The sequence below is a fragment of the Antechinus flavipes genome, chromosome 5, assembly GCF_016432865.1.
Source record: "Antechinus flavipes isolate AdamAnt ecotype Samford, QLD, Australia chromosome 5, AdamAnt_v2, whole genome shotgun sequence".
Taxonomy (NCBI): domain Eukaryota; kingdom Metazoa; phylum Chordata; class Mammalia; order Dasyuromorphia; family Dasyuridae; genus Antechinus; species Antechinus flavipes.
In genome coordinates this window covers 37424942-37446471 of record NC_067402.1, presented here as the reverse complement: position 1 = coordinate 37446471, position 21530 = coordinate 37424942, and the positions used below count along the sequence as shown (strand labels likewise).

The 21530-nt window shown below is 37.9% G+C and overlaps 1 protein-coding gene across 3 annotated transcripts in view; it reads right to left on the bottom strand.

The window, feature by feature from the left end:
* Nucleotides 1–21530, bottom strand: part of NEK11 (NIMA related kinase 11) — a 272127-nt gene that overhangs the window by 68135 nt on the left and 182462 nt on the right. For 2 of the 3 annotated variants that reach the window (XM_051962721.1, XM_051962722.1), the window contains exon 14: nt 9954–10014. In XM_051962721.1, coding sequence (XP_051818681.1) covers nt 9954–10014 — 61 coding nt within the window. Of the gene's footprint in view, nt 1–6512; nt 6828–9953; nt 10015–21530 lie in introns of those variants that run through there. The other variant, XM_051962723.1, reaches the window with a different exon arrangement.

Here is a 21530-nt window from a genome sequence, read left to right as displayed (position 1 = left end):
CAAACCTACTGCTGAGCCCTGCCTGCCCTAGCCCAACTACTGCACTCCCCATGTTTGAACCACAAATCCCAGTGATGAAGTCATCCACCCATCTCCCGAGACAACCTTCCAAAATAGTTCTGATTATTAGGAATTCTTCTCCATGTCGGCCCTGTGTAACTGCCACAGGTTGCTGGAAGTCTGCAGGATCGGTGCCGGATCCTGCTGTGCAGGCTCTGCTTGGAGATAGGGTGTTGGGAAGCCTCAGCACCTGGCAGAGATCACCCGTATTACTAGGGATCTTTTCCTTTTTCAGCTTGTCGAGGGTCAGGCCCTCAAAGGGCAGAGGACTCTCTGCATCTCAGTTACTGCCTAAAGAGTAGGCGCTCCAGCTGCTGCTGCTACCGAAGATGCAGAAATAAGGACTGGCCTTTCACTTGGCTCTTGCCATTTGGAGCTGAGCACACGTCGAAGACCAACTAAACTCATAAACCTGAATTTCTGGGTCTAATCATGTCACTCACAAGGAGCTCTCTGGGTGTTTTAGAGAAATCAATATATAATTCAGAAACTGATGAGGCTCCACAGTATTGTTACTGCTGTGTAGAGGAAGGGGCCTTAGGATGCACATCCTGACCCCTAATCCCTCTCAGTGTATCCCTGGGCTTTCCTCCTCACTTGTCCTATTATCAACATCATGTCCCCCATGTCCTGTCTCCCCTTCTTCCTCTCTCCCTCCCTGACCCTCCCTATTCTCTCCATGAAGACATGCTCTTCTTAGTGCTCTGACCAAGCTTCCCCCATCCCTGCCTCTCTCAGCTTCATCATACACAGGGGCTTGTTTCTCACAGCTCCCCTCTGACACGAGCATTCAGAATATGACCTGATATCTCCTCCATAAGGTCTGGAAATACCTGCGAGCTTCTGGCCTGATCTTGAGTGCATAACTGTTTCCATATTCCTACTGGACGTTCCCACTCTCTATCCTGATTGATTTACTCATCACAGACAGCTAATTATATTAGCCGGCACTGCAAAGCCTTTAAGGTTTACAAAGCACTTTATTGTCTGATTCGATTCTCACAACAACCCTGAAAGATGGGAGCTATCATTGCCCCTGTTTTAAAATGATCTGCCGAGCTCATCCAGAGAACTCAGGTCTTCCTCTGTCCAAGTCCAGGGCACTGTGCACTGGGCCACCTGTAGAGCTACCTCTTACAACATCAGAGCTGGAAAGAACTTAACAAACACTGAGTTTAACTCTAATATTTTAGAAATAAGGGAGCTAAAGTTCAGAGTTAAAGGGACGAGGCTAATGTCCCATAAGTCATTAGTGGAAGACCCGGGACTCCAGTTGTGATCAGTCTCCTGACTCCCCAGTCCAGAACTATTTTCATCTGAAATAGATTTTTACCTTAAATGTCAAGGAAATCTTCTTCCTTGAATTCTCTTGGAGCTGACCGGGTATTAACACATTAGTTTCTAAAGCCTCCTGCAATGCTAGACAGGAAGAAACTGAATTTGAATTGGTTTGAAAAGAGAGAAATCAAAGCCTGAAGGAAAGTGATTTAAACACAGAAAAGGAGAATCATCACAGATATTTTGCCCTGGTATACTTCTTCCTTTCAAACTGAGAGGGAAAATTTTATATATTCCTATATGTTCAGTTGGAATATAAGCTCCTTGAGGGAAGGGTCTATTATTCTTTTATCCTTGTATCCCCCGACCCCAGGCTAGATAAAATGCCTGCACAGAAGCATTTCACAGATCTTTGAGGATTGACTGCCAAAATGTGTACATGTTTAGCCAGAAATATTACATTTTCAAAAACTAAATGCCCATTTTTAATTCTCTTATCTCTTATTCAAGGTGCAGATTCATTTGCAGAAGTTTCTTTCCCAAATGCTAGCATTTGCTCTGTGACTGATTTAAGTACAAATCTTCTCCTGGATCCTATTAACATTCTGGCATATAATAACAGCCACAATTATTAATAAACCAAAACCATAATTGTGTAATTATCCTATCTCAGTGTTTCTCACAGTCAATGTAATTATGGGTTAGCAACGGGATAGCCTCGGCACACCTGAGCAATTTCAGAGATGCAGCTCCCACAAGATAAAATTGGATTGTCTTCATGGTGTCCCATGAGTGACATGGAAGCTTTGGGGTGACACAGGGATAAAAGGTAAAAGACCCACATTATCCTGTCACCAAAAGAATCAGTTCTGCCCTATCCCCAACTGTTCAGTCATTTTTTAGTCACGTCCTACTCTTCGTGACCCCATGTGGGGTTTTCTTAAGACACTTTTCCATTCCCTTTTCTGATTCATTTTACAGATGAGGAAACTGAGGCACACCAAGTTAAATGACTTGCCCAGGATCACACAGCTAGCATGTGTCTCAGGCCAGATTTGCACTCAGGAGGATGCTCTGTGCACTTGGCATCCTCTAGTGCCCATCTCCAAATATGGGCCTGTTAAAACTTTGGCCTCATGAACAAGCTTTAGATGTGAGACAAGTGTTCTCCCTTATTCTCAAGTCTCCATTAATAGCCGAGGGGACACTTTTGGACTGTAGCCTGCCTTGTCTTCCCTGGTCAGACACAGGAGAGGAGCTGAAGAAGGCCCACAGTGTCATGGAAATGGGCTCCAGGGGACTTGGATTCTAACTCCCTTCAGTGATCTGAGAAATCGCTTCAATCCTCTGCACCTACTTTTTTTTTCATTTGTAAAATGAGCAGGCTGGACCAGATTAGCAATGTCAAATTCAAATGGAAATGAATTTTGACTTAGAAAACCACAATTAATATGAACTCTGTTGTATTTGTATGTATTTGGTTCGACATTTCCCAAATACATTATAAGCTGGTTGTGTAGTTTGACACCTTTAGATTAGATGATCTTTAAGATCTCTAAAGTTCTGGGATCTGATCCAATCCAGCCCAACCCAACAAGTATTTATTAAGCTCCTATCACAAGACAAATTCTTGTGGTATGAATGAAAGAATCTCTGCCTTTAAAGTACACATTCTACCGGGAGATCAAAGGCTCTAACCTGGAGAACAAACAAAGATACATATGATTTTCTGAATAAGGAGAAAATACTAACAACCAGGATGGTTAGGAAGGGCTTCCTAAAGGAGGAAGTTTGTGGGCTAAGATGTTAAAAAAAAAAAGCCAAGGATTCTATAAAGTGGGAATGAAGAGAAAGGATTTCAACTGTGGCAGGAAATGCAATGACAAGTTTGTGGAACAGCTAGCAGACCAATCTGGCTGAAACCATTAGTAGCAAGAAGCAACAGTGATTTAATTGTATTTGATGGTATTTGTAGGAAAGAACGGAAACAGAATTGACTTCGTATAGTGTTCTTGTTTGGTTTTCTAGAGATCTTGGGCAGCCTTTGTTTCAGCAGAATAATCATAGTAAGAGTAGCCAACTGTTAAAGTCCAAATGTCTCCTTCAAAGTCTTGTCTCCTTGCCTGGTGCTCAGCTAGCTTTCTTAGAGGCCTTCTGGAGTCTTGGTTTCAGTGGAGAAGCTGAGTAGGAGAGTCTGCCACCAAGGTGGTGTGAGATGAAGTGAATGAATCTGTCTCTCAGTCCCCCAGGGGAGCCACCAGGAGCCTGACCAAAGATGGAATGAATCTCTCTCCTTGGCTCTGAGAGCTTGAGTTCCCGCCTCCAGTCTTTTGTCTTCTCTAACTCTGAATGAATCTGGCTGAGGCTCCCAGTTTATATGCTCTACACTGAGTATAAATCAATCATTATATCACTAGGAAACATTATTTGTTGTAAGATTAAATCAATCATACTGAACTAGAGAATTATTAAGCACCATGCTAAACTAGATAACCATTGTATTATCAATTCCACTGACTTAACATAAGAATCCTTGTTTCAGAGTTCTGGCCCATAATATCTCCCACTTTCTTTCGTTTTAGAAAATAAAGTGGTCACATTCTCCCTGACTTCTCAAGAAAGTGAGAACCCCAAAAGAGGAGGTGATCACACCTTCCCTAACTCCTCAAAAAGGGGTGAAAAAACACCAAAAAAGGAGGTGGTCATGCCCTCCCTGATGTCTCAGGAAGGGAGATGAAAACCAAAGGAAAATGGGGAATCAAAACAGATTAGTGGGTTTCTGAAGGGTCTCACTTGAAACAGGTATACATAAATCCATCAACATAGGAGGTATTACAAACAACATGAATCAACATGAGGAATTATACATGTCCATAAGTCTTAGAAATAGTCCAAAATCATTATTTCATGTGTCAGAGAATCCATGATTCCTGCAAGTTTTGAAGTCCTACAATAGCCTCATCATGTCTCAGGGAATCCAATGATTCCTGCTGGTTCTGAAGTTCTGTAACAGTCTCATTATCAGTCATGCTCTTTCAGTGTCAGATGTTTCTTAGGTCTTCTCCTTTGTTTTGAGGTTTTTTTCTCTTTTTCTGTCTCTCTCCGAGGGACAAGGCAAATACCACTTGTTGGCACCCATCAGATTCCTTCTCCATCTGTAACGATACAAGCAAACCCTTTCTCCCAAGCAGTTAATCTATCTCATCCTTTGCATTTACCACTTTGTAGATCTCATCACCTGGCAATTACATTGGAGCTGCTCATACTGGACATTGCCCTTCTGTTTGGTTAAAAAGCCTATATTCTCCCCAATTGTAATCCCTTTCTCCCATCTGATTGCTTCTCTGCTGAGTGATCACATCAGAGTCCTGAACTTCTAAAGACTCTCTGAGTATAACCTCAGCTACCATCGTGTCCCACCTGTTTTTTGTTTTGAGGTCTTGGAGCTGGGCCCCACCTCTCATTTCCCTGGGTCAATCTACATTTTGAGGCCCAACGAAAGCCTCTGTTGCATTTTGGACATGGGGTTTGGGGTCTTATTCTCTCACTCTGTCTTCTCATTCTACCTTTATGCCAACATTGAGCTTTCAGATACCCTACTTTACCACATTGAAAGCATCAATGAGTCTCTCTGGAAGTCCCTTGCCAAGAGGGACCTTGTCTTCCCATGTTCTGCATCATAGCTTGGGTAAAAAAGCCATTTGTGCCCACTGTGGCACAGAGTCTTATGATCTCCTCTAAAGGAGCATCTTTGTGTATTCCCCATATCATTCTTCTGCAAACCTTATTAGCATTTTCCTTAGCCAGTTGTCTTATAATTCCTGTAGCTGCATTTTCTCCAATAATTCGGTGACAGCTGTTTGCAAACATCCAACAAAATCAGCAAAGGGCTAATTTGGACCTTGCTCTATTTTTGTGAAGGCTTCCCCTCCACCTTTTCCTGGGAGGGAGCCCCATGCTTTTATAGCAGAAGCAGCAATTTGCTCATATGCTGTTATGGGGTAATTAATCTGTGCTAAAGCAAAGGTAAAGACCTTTACCTTCTAGTTGGTCAAAAGTGATTTGTATATTAACTCCAGTTTGCCTATTTCATTGGGCTTGTATCCTACAGAGCTCACTATACTCCAAAAGCCACAATAAGTTTTGTCCAGGTTCTAAACATCTCCTTGATATAGATTTCCAAGCACTAGGAGTTAAAATGTCATAAACCAAATTCTCTAATACCATCTTAATATAAGATGATATAGCCTCCAAAAGAATATGACCCTTTTTCAAATCTTTAATTATTTCTAAATCAAAAGGAGTGTATCTTTCTCCTGGCTTGACCTGAAGAATCAAACTCTTCAATCACAGGGTATGCATTTATTAAATCAGATATATCCTATCCTTCTCTCTTAGCCTTAACCAGTGCTTTTTGTAATCTTGTCATAAGCTGCTTCATAGGTGGTGTTGATTGTGTTTCTGCCCCTCTCCCTCCTCTTTCTCCCTCCACCCATGAAGGGTTAATTGAGAGGGGTAGTTCAGGAGATGGGGAATGCTGTAATGACTCCTACTGTGAAACACTACACTCCTTAATTTCATCAGAATTGTACTTAATTCCATTCTTATCTGATTCTTCATTCTTTTCATCTGGTTTATCAATATCCTCCTTCTCCTGCTCTTTCTTCTTTTTTCTTATTCTATAACTTATATAATTCCTTAAAGTCAGTTGTATTAAGTTATATGTATAAAGTGTTTCTTTAGAAATTGAATCAGGGCCATTATCACTGTAATATTCACATAGTTGCACTCCTACTAATTCCACTCCTCTGGGTCTAATTCTTTTTCCTTTGAGAACCAAGGAGACGAGTACTGTAATATTTCTAAAAGTCCAATAATCTGCTCCCAAGTTATAATCAAACCTTGGTTTTTTTATGAGTTTAACCAAGCTCTCTACACATTTTCTTTGAAGTGGAAAAGAAGGATCATTTCTAAACATTTGTCCCATTTTAACTGGAATACTACTTTAGCTCTTAACAAAGTTTCCTTCTTGTCTATTTTTATACTTACCCTGGTCACAAATGTAAGTCCTTAGCCTCACATTTGGATGCCAAAATGTAATGTTCTTTGGTTTTCTGAAGGTCTTAGAGCAGCTTTTGTTTCAGTAGAGTAATCACCACAAGAGTAGCCAGATGTTAAAATCCAAATTCTTTATTATCTCCTTCAAAGTCTTGTCTCCTTGCCTAGCTTGCTTCAGCTAGCTTTCTTAGAGGCCTTCTGGATTCTTGGTTTCAGTGGAGAAGCTGAGTAGGAGAGCCTGCTACCACAGTGGTGTAAGATGGAGTGAATGAATCTGTCTCTCAGTCCCCCAGGAGAGCTACCAGGAGCCTGACCAAAGATGGAATGAATCTCTCTCCTTGGCTCCGAAAGCTTGAGTTCCCGCCTCCAGTCCTTTATCTTCTCTAGTTCTGAATGAATCTGGCTGAGGCTCCCAGTTTATATGCTCTACACTGAGTATAAACCAATCATTATATCACTAGGAAACCATTATTTGTTGTAAGATTAAATCAATCATACTGAACTAGAGAACTATTAAGCACCATGATAAACTAGATAACCATTGTATCATCAATTCCACTGACTTGACACCTTGTAAGAATCCTTGTTTCAGAATTCTGGCCCATAACAACTTCCCATATTATTCTTGCCTTTCTTGCCACTTGAGATCTCCCTGATCATAGAGGATCAAGAGTGAGCCATCCTTATAAATTTGTCACTTAAAAACAATTAGGACAGATCAGGAGAGGCTAAACAGACACCTTGTGAGTTGGGGGGAGTCTCAGAGAGGGAGATGCAGATTATACATCCTTGAGAAGGCAAGATCTTAACATTGCAGTGCAGAAATAATGACCATCAGGCCAAGGACTCAACAAATGATCTTCCTTCACTTGGCCACTGCCCAAGCCAACTGCCTTAGTACTGGGTCAAAGTCCACAGGCCCTCTGAGAGTCCAGTCCTGCCATTTCCCATGTGAGACCATCCCCCTCTCCTGCCTCCATAGTGGAGGGATAACTGTTATCTGGAATTTGGGGGAAATCACAGCAAAGTTATTTGGAAAGAGAATTCAGAAACAAGACTTTATCCTTGAAGGGCCTTATTCCATTTGCTGAGATTGACACCCCTAAAGAAATTTCAGTTTTGTTTTGTTTTTCAGACCTAATATTTTTCAATAACTGAGTGACCTTTATGGCCATGGTGTTTTCAGCTTGAATGAAAGCAATCTATTTCTTTATAATGTAAGAGTCAGGGAGATCGCACTGCTAGGGAAATCCTGTAAAATCTCTTATTATGTGGAGCCAGGCAGACCTCACACTGAATTAGGAGAGCCTCCCAGTGTCCTCCCAATGCCTTCTCACCCTGGGAGGGCCTGTGATGCTTTCTGGGGGGGATGATCAGGGGGAAGGTGAGGAAGGGCTATTAATAATATAATATCAAAAAAGGGATGGTCACAGATCTCTCTAGCAAGTAGTAAGGCTGACTTCAGAATAAAAGAGTCCTCTCAGAATTGTGCAACTTTGTCTAGGTTAATTATTTAATTTTGGGCCTTAAATTCCTCATTTGTTAAGGAAAAAAGAAAGGGATGAATAATAATGTGAGCACTAAGGCTCCTCCTAGTTCTAACATTCAATTCAACAATCAAGTATTAAATCTCTACAATGTACTATGAGGCAGCTGGGGATACAACAGAAAGTATCATTCCTTAAAGAAGTATACATTTGTACACAAAGAAAATAGGATGGGAGCAGGGGGAAGGGGAGACAGATCCAAGATTTCCTTGGCAAAGGGAATCCCCCATCCAAATTTTTTTTAATTAAAAAAAAATTTAATAGAGGAAATACCCTTAACTGATGAATACTCACACCTGCTCTGTGACTCTTAGATTCAGAGTTTCCAGAGGGCACCAAACAGTCAAGTGATTTACCCAATAACCACACTGATGCAGACAGGATGTGAGTGGTAGTACTTGAATCCAGCTCTTACAGCTTCATTATTAGCTTTCTGTCTAGTTCACCAGTCCCCCCCCCCCGTGCTGCTTCATAGACACATCAATACAAAGTAATTTCAATAAGGATGCAGTGCTAATGTCTGGGGAGATGGGAGAGACCTCATATAGAAGGGAAACCAAATTGTACCCTGAAAAGGCTAGCTTCTGAGGTAGAAGAGAGAAGGCAATACATATTAAATAACTTGGGGGACTGCTTGGATAAAGGTGCAAAGGTAGTAGATGGTATTTCTTTTTTTAAGTGTTTTTATTGATATCTTTCATATTGCCATAATCTCCTCCTCTCTAACTCCCTTCCAGAAAACCATCCTATAGAATAAATATTTTTAAAGACCAAAAAAAAAAAAAAAAAAAAAAAAAAAAAAGAAGAAATAAGGAAAAAAAGAGAAGAAAGAAAGAAAAGGAGGGGGAAATTTGGCAAACCTGAAAAATACATGGGAAAAGTTTGAAAATATGTGCAATCTGTAGTATACATGTGGACCTCTACAACAGGGGAGGATATTTTCTCATATCTCTACTTTGAGTTAAGTTTGTTTTTTGTAGTTTTGCAACATTCACTTTTGTTTTCTTATTCTTTCCATTTACATTGTCATAGTTAGCGCTTGAACATATTTCCTTGTTGGCTCTGCTTACTTATCTCAGAATAATTTCATGTAGATTTCTCCATTCTTCCCTGCATTCACCAAACACATCTTTTTTAAAATTACAATAATATTTTGTTTATATTCATGTACCACAATTAGTTATTCCCCAGTACACAAGCACCTATTTTTTTAATTCTTTTCTATAACAAAAAATACTATAATATTTTGGTGGCATATGGGAACTTTTTTCTTATCAATGGCCTCTTGGGGCTATAAACCTGATAGGGGATCTTTAGATCAAAGTATGTGTGTATTTTACTCTTTTCATTTGCACCATTCCAAAATGATTGTACCAATACACAGCTCCACCAACAATGCATCAGTATTCCTAGCTTACTGTAAGTCACCAACACTGATTATTCCCATCTTTTGTCATCTTTGCAGGATGTGAGGTAAAACTTCAGGGTGTTTTGATGAGCATTTCTCTTATTAGTGGTATGGAACATTCTTTCATATGGCTGTTAATAATTTGCAATTCTTCTTAGAACTGTTTCCTTACATTTTTTGACCACTTATTTATTAGGGAATGACTTTTGGTTTTATACATACCTACAGACATGGATCTAAAATATGGAAGTTAACAGAGACATATCTCTACTTGTTTATATGTCTTGAATAACAAACTCTTATTAGAGAAATTGGATACAAAGATTTTTTTCTCATTTGACTGCTTGCCTGTCAGCACGTTAATTTTGTTTGTACAGAAGCTTTTCAGTTTAGTATAATCCAAACTATCTATCTTATCTCCTATAATTGCTTCTATCCCTTGTTTGGTTATGAATACATCGGAGATGGAATTGCAAATATGAGGAATAGCTAGGAGTGTCTGATATCATACAATAATATAATACGATATACAACGATCCAACAGAATGAGGTGATCGCTATCAAATGCTATAACAGAATCTGAAAACTTGATGTCAACTCACCTAGGGAACTGCATGCCAGGACGTTTTCCAAACACTTGACCAACGCCTCAAGGTCACTGTCCTGCAAGCATAGGAGAGAACAGTAGTTGCCATAATTACCAAAAGATACATTCAACTGGGACCTACCTATATAACAGAGTAAGAGGGGAAATCATGACTTCTTGACCAGAGACGCTTTCTGCCAGTGCTCCTTTAGCAACTTGAAATTTGCCATGACATTCAATATAAGAATCATATTTGTTATTGACCTTGAGGTCCCATGAGCCCATAGCCACTGCATGCAGGGTATGCTCCTCGGAATCATGCTTGTAATCAAGGGCTACTCCGGGTCCTGAGTCGTTATTAGCGTTCTACCAATAAGGCCCATAATAGTGAATGTATTTCCCACCATCTGGGAAGAAGAAGCCTCCTAATTATGGCATCTTTTCAGGACCTGAGGCTGTCACAGTAGGAAATTAATATTTGATGATTCACCTGTTTCATTTCAAAGGCAATAGCATATTTCATAATAGCAATCACCAGTGGTTTGGTTTTTGTTGCGTGTATTCCAGCTTAATGTGCTCCTCTGAAGCATCACATAAATATGACTGGTTTCTTCTCTTAATGGATGATATGATTTGGACTGCTATTATTCATGGATGATGGAAAATGAAATTTAATCTCATCTCATGCCCAGCATATGGAAGAAAGAAGAGACTGATAAATGAGCATAAGAGAGAAGCCCAAGGGAACTCAGAACAACATTCATGGAAGGCTCACTCTGGGCACAGTATTGGAAGATGCTGGGACAAGGTTTTCCAGTTATTTTCACCCAGGTTTAGACTTTGAAATTTGTCATGATCCACTGTATTCCGTGGGAAAATAAATCTTTGAAAAATATACACATGTGTACATAAAGCAGAAGGAACCAAAAGGGGAGAGGAAAGAGTAAGAATAAAGACTTGGCTTGATAGTGTGGTATCATGCTAGAGTGCTGGGCTGGGGTTCAGAGCTTTAACTTGTTGTGTGACTGGGCAAATCACTTAGGAATTACTAACAGCTGTAGTCCCTGCCTTACCAGAGTTATTGTAAAATTCAAGTGAACTACTGCATTAAAGCATGTGGCATATGTTTTGACCTAACAATACCACTAACCAGGCATGAATCCCCAAAAAAGATTTTTTTAAAAGGAAAAAGGCTTATATGTACAAAAATATTTATAGCAGCTTTTTTCTCAAGGCAAAGAAATGGAAATTGAGGGGATGCCCATCAACTGGGAAATGGCGAATAAACTGTAGTATGTGATTATGATGGAATATTTTTGTTGTATAAAAAATGATGAGCAGGATGCTCTCAGAAAAACCTGAAAAGTTCTCCATGAGCTCAAGCAAAGTGAAATGTAATGTTTACAAAGTAATAGCAAAGCTGTGAGATGATCTTTGCTGTGAATGACTTTGCTCTTCTCAGCAATACAAAGATAAAGACTATTCTGAAGGACTTAAGATGAAAAATGCTATCCACACCCAGAGAAAGAACTGATTGTATTCATACAGACTGAAATAAACTTTTTTTCTTGAGGGTTTTTTTGGGGGGGAGGGAGATTGATGTTTTCTTTCACAACATGACTGCTATGGAAATGTCTTATATAACTTCACATGTGTCTTTTTTCAATGGGGGAGTGAGGAAGGAAGAGAATCTGGAACTCAAAGTTTTAAAAACAAATGCAAAAAATTGTTTTACATGTAAATGGGGAAAACAAAAATCTTAAAGCAAAAACTAGCATTTGGTAAATTCAAATTATAAATGTCATTATCATCAGTATTCTCTGAATTCTTTATGTCAGTAATTATTGTTGTTCTATAAGTTCTACGTATCAGTTATTATTACTATTGGTATTATTACTGGTATTATCTAATTCTTTATATCAGTTATTATTCCCCTTACACTATAAGTTTCATATGATAGTTATTATCATGTGAGTTTTATGTGTCAGTTATTGTCATCACGATTGTTACTGTTGTAAGTATTGTCTAAGTGCTATGTCAGTAATTATTATCATTGTTATTATGTGAATTCTACACATTAGTTATTACTATTATAATGGTGAGATGTCACAAAACTCTGGCCATGACATAAGATCTAGATAGATTGCTATTGTTAATACTTAAAAGGAAGCAAGGCAACCAGCCTAGGTTCAGCCAGCTCCCTGGGTCACTTTGCACTGCTATTTCTCCTGGAGGATCATCCAAGGGGGATTTGTCCTTCAGAGATGGACCCTCTGGGAATCACCCCCACCTTCCCTTTTCTCTGCTTTGGCTCATCTTGCTCTAGTGTTCACTGTGCAGCATCTAAAACTTACATGTTTGCTTGGTTTGTTTGTATACTAATTTTGTGAAAGGTACAAACTATACCTGGAAGGAGAAAAAAAGGTAAAATTCACAACCTTCCACCAATACTGCATTTTAAACCCATGTCAAGCTTAGGGCTTTGTTTTTGCTGTCCTCCCAGTCGCTAATCTTTTATATCACTATTATTTCCCTTTGTAGTGCCTTTCCCTAGACTAACCCTAATTTTTGAAATGCCTCCCTACCCAGCTCAGGTTATTAGAACCCTTAGTTTTTTCCAAGGCTTATCCTGAATATCTACTCCTATTAAAAACCTTCCCTAGTCTCCTACATTGATGGTAAATGTATATGTTTACTGTTTAAATATCCCTAGAAAAGGCCTCTCCTCCTCATGTCTATCTCCAGCACCATGGACAGTGTCTCGCACTTACTATAATGCAAGGTGATAAAAGCTTGTTGAACTAGTTCCCACTTCTACCTTCACTGACAGACTTAACCATTTCTCTTCTATCTTCCCTGGATCCTAGAGAAGCAGGAACTTTGCCAAGTGTACTCCACCAGTCTCAATTCAAACCTTTCTCCTCAGAATCACCTGAGGCAACAACTCAATTCCAGCTGCCAGAACTCCTCCCCCAGTGATTCCTTCCTGGCCTTGGCTGGATCCATTGTTTACTTTCCTGTAAGCTAAGCTTCCCATCTCAACCAGCACAGGCTGGGATCTCCTCAGTTAGCATTCTCCTTTCTGAGTGTCCAGGGACACCCCAAATTCCCTGTATCCACAGCTATAATTACACTTTTGTACTCTCTTGCAATATCAACCTACATGGGTGACGTGGAGTGCTTTAAAATGCTCATCAGGGATCCTGATACAGCCCCATCACCACATATACCTCTTCTCTGGGAGTTCCATGCCCCCAGACTCATTTCTGCAAGGTAAAATTTATAGAAACCATAGCATAATGGTTCCTATCCTGATCCAAGGTTCTCTGTGACCCCACATCTATCATTATTTTTGGTGGTACTTTTTATATGATAGTTATGCACAAAATCTATACATCTAACTTTTTCAGACTCAGATTTTCTCCTTGTACTTCACTCTAAGCAGTCACTCTCGTATCTACCCACCCTTTCTTCCATAACTGCTGGGAAAAGTGGGAGGAGGGACAGGAGACAAAGTGGAGTTTGCAGCATGGTTTGGTGGGAACAGTCGTTCTTGTTTCATGTACCACTGATAATAAGGATACAGACATGGAGCTGTTGAACTAAAAGACCTGGGTTCAAATTCCACCTCTCACGCTTACTAGCTGCATGACTCTGACCAACTTGTTCCTTGGCCTGAGTTTTCTCATCTGTCAAATGAGGGAGTTGTACTAGACAGCCTCCAAGGTTTCTTCCAGTTCTAAATCTATGAATGCAATTAAGAAATAAAGATTTTTCAGTTACATATTTATAACCTAAAACTTAGGACAGCCAGGTGGAACACTGGACGGAGCTCTAGGCCTGGAGTCAGCCTCATCTCCCAAGTTCAAATCTGGTCTCAGACACTTACTAGCTGTGTGACCCTGAGCAAGTCATTTAATCCTATTTGCCTCAGTTTCTTCATCTATAAAATGAGCTGAAGAAGGAAATGGCAAACTACTCCAATGCCTTTGAGAAAACCCTAAATAGAGTCAAAAAGTATGGAATACACCTGAAAATGCCTGAATAGCAATTAGAACTTTAGAGCTAAATTCCTTTTGAAAATTCCTTTATATTTTCAGATATGGCTATGAATTGTTTTGTTTTGCCAGATTATATAGATATGTAATGAGGATTTGTTTGAGTCAGGGTTGTGTATATGTGTATATGTATATGTTCTAAAATTTTCTCAAGGTAGTAGAGGGATTAAGAGAGAGATAGCCAATAAAAAAGATATTATTTGAAAAAATTATTTTGAAATACAGTATTCACCTTATAAACAAGAAAATTCAATACAATACAACAAACATTTATCAAGCCCTGATAACTTTCCAGGAATTAGGTCTCTTAGAAAAAAGCATTTAAAAAACTTTGTATTTTGTTCTTGAAATATTGAATGAGGTAGGTCAGGATCTACCTATGGTGGCTTGGAATGAGAAAAATATTTTTGAATCACTTGTAAGTATTACATAGAGAGAGGAAGAATTAAGTCAAATACTGGGTTAATTTGGCTATTAAAATGCACACTTTTCTGTCCTATTTAATTGTTCATCTATGTAGAAAAAACTGAAAGATGCCTAGCTGTCTGTCCATGGTTAAATAGGGAATAGAGGTCAAAAAGGGAAATGGAAATACTCCATGTTCATATTGTGATCACTGACTGTACTGACCTATTCTGGGAGGATGGGGGTATAGGATGTAAGATTCTGGCTTGTTTCATATATCACTGATAATCAGCATACAGGCATGGAGCTCTTGAACTGCATCCCCCAATCAGTTTTATGCCATATGTGTCAAGGAGAGAAAGGGGACATTCATCTAATTACTACTTCCTTTTTAAATTTCTTCAAATTTTTCTGGAACAGATTAGGCTGAAAGTAGCTGAATTTTGTTTTCATTCTCATCTGCAGGGCATTAACCAATAGCCCTGAAGCATTTTGGTTCAGTCCAACAATAAATATAGTTGAATTTTTTCAATTTCAATATGCAATGCTTGGGGCTAGGGCCTTGAGGATTCAAGATGAAAAATGACAGTTTCAGAATTTACATCTAAGAGGGGAGAAAAAATGAACACCCAAATAATTATGATGCAGAGAGAGCCACAGAGAAGTTCAGATAAGGTGTTATGAAGAATTAGAAATGGGAATGATTATTTCCAACTTGGCCTAGTGAGATGGAAAGAAGAATTGGAAAAGGCTTGCACCAGGTGGCACTCACATTCGATCTTAAAGGAAGGGAGAGGCCTTAACCATCAGAGAGGTGGCAAGAAGTATCCTTACAAGACATGGAAGAGGACATGATAGGAAAATGAGAAAGGGCAGATCAGTAAGAAAGGACAGTGTGATTTAGCTAGAAAGTAGAGTGCAAGAACAGTTATATGTGTGAGATATAGTTAGAAGGGAAGGTTGAAGTCAAGACTGTGGAGGACCTTGTATGAATTATTCATTAGGGAAGGAAGAATTACTGAATATTTTAGAACATAAGATGCACAACATCAGAAGTAATGATCAAGGATATTACTCAGGGAGTGGTGTGAAGGAGGGACTGCAGGAGGAATAGACAGAGGCAGAAAAACCAGTTGACAAATTATGGTTATTACTGTAAACAAGAACACATATACACCTGAATTGAATGAAAGGAAAGGATGTGTTTGAAAGCTATTATGGAGCCGGGATAAGCAAATCTTGGCAAATGAATAGATATAAATGTAGGGAGGGGTGGAAGAAAGGAAGGAAAGGGGGTAGGGAAAGGAACCAAGGTAACTGAGCATGATGAACTTGACAGCCAATTGGAGATATGTCCATCAGGAAATATTGGACTTTCTGGGAAGGAATTTGAGAAAGAGATAAATTTCAGCGTCATTTGCCTAGATGAGGTAACTGAATCCATGATAGCAGATAAAATTACTAATACAAGACGTTGCATAAAAATTAGATAAAAGAAAGAATCTTGGTGGAATCTACATTTAAGGTTGGGGGAGGAAATGAGGAGCTCACAAAGTTAACAAAGGAGGTGCATTCAAAGAAATGCAAAACAAGTAAAGTAAAGGTTTCTACAAGTCAAAGAGAGAAAAGAACAAAGGAGAATGAGAACGGAGTCAACAATATCATATATCAAAGAGAAGTTACAGAGGATGAGAACAGAAAAAAGGCCACTAGATTTGAAAATAAGATCAATGGAAACAGAAGTCTAAGAAGACTTGTCAGGAACAAAAGTCAGAAAACAAGATATTGAGGAATGTATAGTGTTAAGGAAGTGAGGGCCATAAGTAAAGACTATCAAAAACCCTGAATGTTAAGAAGGAGGAGACAAAGGAAATGGTAGCTTGGTTTCAGATGACAGAAAGGTCAGATGGGTAAAAAGAAGGGTTGCATTACAAATGTATATACATATGTTCATACATACATTAAATAAGGATGCTTTTGACCTTGTCTTGAAATGAATTTCTGAACTTTTTTTTTTTGCTAACATGGATTAATATGACAACTTCTGCTATTTCATCACTCTGCACCGCAACAGCTTAATACTACCAGAATCTCAATTAGTTGTGGTAAGAAATATATCTAAATATATATCTAATAGCTAAAGGTTACTTGAGCCTTGCCACAAATATTTGAGAAAATGTCTCCCTTCTTTAATTTGCTGAATAATACAGTTACTTTAAAGTACCTGAATTCTATTCTACATCACTATCATGATGGGTACCAAAAATTAGATCCAAAGTCCATTTTTTTTCAAATTTAGTCTAGGTTTAGGTCATATGAAAGGTAAAGACATACAGCTTAAAGTTAGAAAGGACCTGAACAACTATCTAGTCCAACTTTTTCTTTTAAAGAGGGGGGAAAAGTCCAGAAGAATAAAGTATCTTGCCCAAAGTCACATAGTTTTTGAAATAATGTGGAGCAATAAGTGGAATGACCCATCTTCTCTAATAATTTTATTAGAAGCAAAATATTCTATTCCTTTTGATTAATAATGGAGAGACCATCTTTCTTTTCTCACATAATCACAGGATGTGAGAGCAAGGAGCAAAGAGACTGTATTTGTGATCAAGGGATCTGAATTCAAATTCAGACAGTGCCATTTATGAACTGTGTGACCTAAGGGGAAAATCCCTTTTCTTTTCTGGGTCTTAATATCCTTATTTTAAAAATGAAGGAATTGTACTAGATTGGCTCTAAGGTCCTGTTCAGTTCTAAAGCTACGGATCTGTAATCCTATAAGAAAAAATCATCATTTCATAAGTAAAAATGCTAAGACCCAGAGAAATAAGGGTTCCCATCCAAAGTCACCCAAGAAGAACATAAATTGTAATGTGAGGCTCATTAGCAACATTCACGTCATCTTTAACACTTACAGAAGAAAAGTGAGATGCACAAATTTAGAGACATCTCTACTGTTAATGTTCATATGGGCCATTTGGGTCCAACCTGTGGTAGAGCCTTCCAAGCTCAGATTGGTCTGATTAGCCACAGTTAGGCACACTATATCTTCATCCCAAGATAGTGAGGTCATTTTGGTTTTCTGTGAGAATAAAGACCACAACCAACCACTGATGTTTTAAAAATTAGTACTAAAATGACACTGCAATAATGAATATCTAACAATCTTACTGGATAAACCTAAAACAATCAGACAACTTGATTGCTTCTAGACAAAATTCTATTATTATCAAGGAATAATGACATCTAAAAAAATTAAGATACAAGACGAATCTATTAACTACACGCTGACCCACTAAAACAATGAGAATGCAGCTCAGTGTTACATTTATTCAGTTGAAATCAGAGGAGCAACTGCTCTCTCACCTCAATCAAAAACTTCATTAAAATGGAAACCTCTCATCATTCCCTGACTAATACATTTTTATTTTTAAATTCTGAAATCTTCATTGGTAACATTTTAATATCAATATTACAGGGGAATTCTGAACGTACTGCACATCCCACTGTTTTCTTAGTCAACTTAGTGCCAATGTAATTAGCAAACCCATGCTTCCTGGAAAAATACAATCTTTAGACCATGCAGGACTTAGAAGCTTAGAGAAGTCATTGTTTCATTTCATTTTTTTTTTATAGATTTGTAAGGTTATAGCTATAGAGCTAGAAAAGGTCACATTCTTGGATAATACAAAGCTAAAAAAAAAAAAAACCAAGGTGGGATCAAGGTCATCTTGAAAGAACAGAATCTCAGATTCTTAGAAAAGAACTTAGAAATAAGTCCAGGGTTCCCTTAACCCTTTTTGTTTCATGCATCCCTGTTGGCAGTCTGGCGGCACCTATTGATTACTACTCAGAATAATGGCTGTAATGAATAAAATAAAACACATAGGATTGCAAAGGAAGCTTATTATATTAAAATACATCAATTACACAGTCTGTACCTAGGCAGATTACACTCAAGCGTGGCCTGGTGATGGGTCTAATAACCACAGTCATTTCAAGCAGAAATGATATTTCAAGAGATCTGCAACAACTGTAATGTGATATGAAAATACCTGTAATTTCTATTGGTGATAAAGTCACAGGTACTGCTAATACTGATGAGGGGCTTTTTCTCCTACATTCATAATGGATTTTTGTGGTTATTCTGTCATTTCAGTCACGTCTGACTCTTCATGAGAGGTTTTGGGGTTTTTCTTGGCAGAGATCACAGAGGGGCTTTGCCATTTCCCTCTCCAGCTCATTTTACAGATGAGGAAATTGAGGCAGACAGGGGAAGAGATTTGCCCAGCTTGTAAGTATCTGAGCACAGAGTCAGGAAGAAAAATCTTCCTAGCTCCAGGCTCAGTGCTATAACTAGTGTGCCACCCATTCATAATGGAAGAAAATGCTGAATTTCAGTTAAAAGTTAATGAAAATAAAATTGTAACTTTTTCCCAACTAAGTTCATGGGCACTCTGGTATATGTTGGGTAAAGAATGCCTGATTTGGTTAAAATATTATTTTACAGATGAAGACCCTGAGGGCCCAAAAAACTAAGCAGCTTGCCCCTAACCATGGAGGCAGTCAGGTGCAGAACCAAGATTTGGACTCAAGTCCTCTGCCCACAAACCACACTGACTCAATGGCCCAGATTTCCAAAAGCCCCTTCTTGAATCTGCAATTAGTGTGGAAAAGAAATGTTAAATGTAGGGTCCTCCCTTGTGCTGCCCACAGACTAAAATGTAATTGAGAAATATTAAACAAAAATAAATAAATAATAGAATAGAACATGGATGATGCTAACGTAGTTTTTAAAGTCAATACTAGAGAAGGACATAGCTAATCACTCCAATATCTTTGCTAAGAAAACCCCAAATGGAGTCAGGAAGAGCTCAACAAACTGAAGTCAACATGGCCTTTGGGGATCCTCACATATAGTTTAGAAGCAAGCTTGGCACAATTGGTTTGGACAATATAGTGATGAAAGGGGAGTTAAAACAACATTTCCCTACTCAAATTCTGGCTAATTTCTAGGTAGAAGCTCACAATATGCAGAGAGGGACCCCTATATCCCATGTTTAAATATTATATCTTGTTTAGAAAATCAAAAAGCAGAAGGGATTGGGGAAATATATCAATTTCAGAAGAAGAAATTTCATGTTTTATCTATTCATGACCTAGGAACATGGCAAAAGGCTCTTTTTAGTCTTTCACTGTATTCAAATACAAATGCAAAAATTTTAACATTGACATGACAATGGGGTTCAATGGATATTCAGTCATATTATTATGCTGATATTTGTTCCTAAAATTTTTTTTAAACATCAACTACTTATATTTAAACTAAATTTATTCCTATTTTTATATCCTGAAGTGAAATATTTTTTGCTTTTAAATTGTTTTTTATTGTTAAATGTAATTGCTATTAAGAAAACACATCTGCTAAATAGGAGGTAAAATATTACATAAAGCTTCTTCACAGTAGAATCAAATGAATTAACAACACTTTTTTTAAAAAATGCTTTTTTAAAATCCTGTGTCCTTTCTAAAATAAAATTTCCACCTACATTTGCTATTTAAATATTTTTTGATGTTGAAAGGGGACCTGTGACTTATTTAAATCTCTTCCTGAAAATGCCTGTAACTATCTGAAGTTGTTGTTAGGAATAATATCTAAGTAACTCAATAACTGTGTTTTCTGTGAGAAATGAGTTCCTCTTATATGAGAAGTGGGCATCATTGAATCATTTAAAGTATCAACTGTAAAACAAACAAACAAAAAACAGAAATGGAGAGAAACTCAGACTTGAGATCTTTACCTTTTCCAGATATAAAGATATTTTATGGTTTTTTGTGTGTAGAGAGAAAATCATAGAAAAGGGAGAGAGAAGAGAAACAAATAAACTGTTTGTCCCTTCCACTTTCAATCTCCAGCCCTGGAAGCCTCTTACTTCTGTTGGAAAAGGAGGAGTTGGAAAGAAAAGCATTTTGGATTAGAAAAGCTGGAAAGTTTTTGTTGATGATTAAGCTTACAGATGGAGGGCTGAAAGTTAATTTTGGGGTCAGAGTTTTCACATAATATTAAATAGGGAAAAGTTTTTCTTTTTGAGGTTAAATTTAGAGCCAAAAGAGAAAAGAACTGAAGTATTTAAGGTCTGTAAGGTAATTGCTCATATAATGTATATAATGTTAAATGAGATCTTCATTAGACTAGACAACAAACATTCTTAATTTCTTTTGTATCATGAGTCCCCTTAGCAGTCTGGTGAAGCCCAAAGTCCCCTTTTCAGAATAATGTTTTTAAATACAAGACATAATAAGATAATATATATTATATAACTGTAACATGATATTATTATATATGATATAATATATAATAATACAAGACACATAGGATTAAAAGGAAATAAGTTGTAATAATAATAACTGGTATTTGTATAGTGCTTTAAGGTATGCAAAGTGCTTTACAAATATCTCATTTTTTGTCCTCATAACAATCCTGAAAGTTTACTATTATTCCCATTTTACAGAGGAAACTCAGGCAAATAGAATGTAAATGATCTGTCATGATAACCCAGATGATGAATGTCTGAAGTAGAATTTGAACTTCTAACTCCAGGCCCATTGCTCTATCTACTATACCATCCAAATGTCTCAATTATATGGAAATACATTTATCATAATACTAAAAAAAAATCATTGAACCTAGGTTAAGTATCCCTGCTATTAAACATCTACCCCAAAATGGGGGATTTAAAAAATAAAATTTCCATTTCTAAGATATAGAGAGAATTGACTCAAATTTATAAGAATACAAGCCATTATCCAATTGATAAATGGTCAAAGGATATGAATTGACAATTTTTAGATGAAGAAATTAAAACTAAATATTTCTAGTCATATGAAAAAAATATCTTAAATTACTGTTGATCGGGGAAATGCAAATTAAGGCAACTCCTAAATATCACTACACACCCCTCTCAGATTGGCTAAGATAACAAGAAAAGAGGATGATAAATGTTGGAGGGGATGTGGGAAAACTGGGACATTAAAATGCATTGTTGGTGGAGTTGTGAACTGATCCAACCGTTGTAGAGAACAATTTGGAACTATTCATACCCTTTGATCCAGAAGTGTCTCTTCTAGGCCTG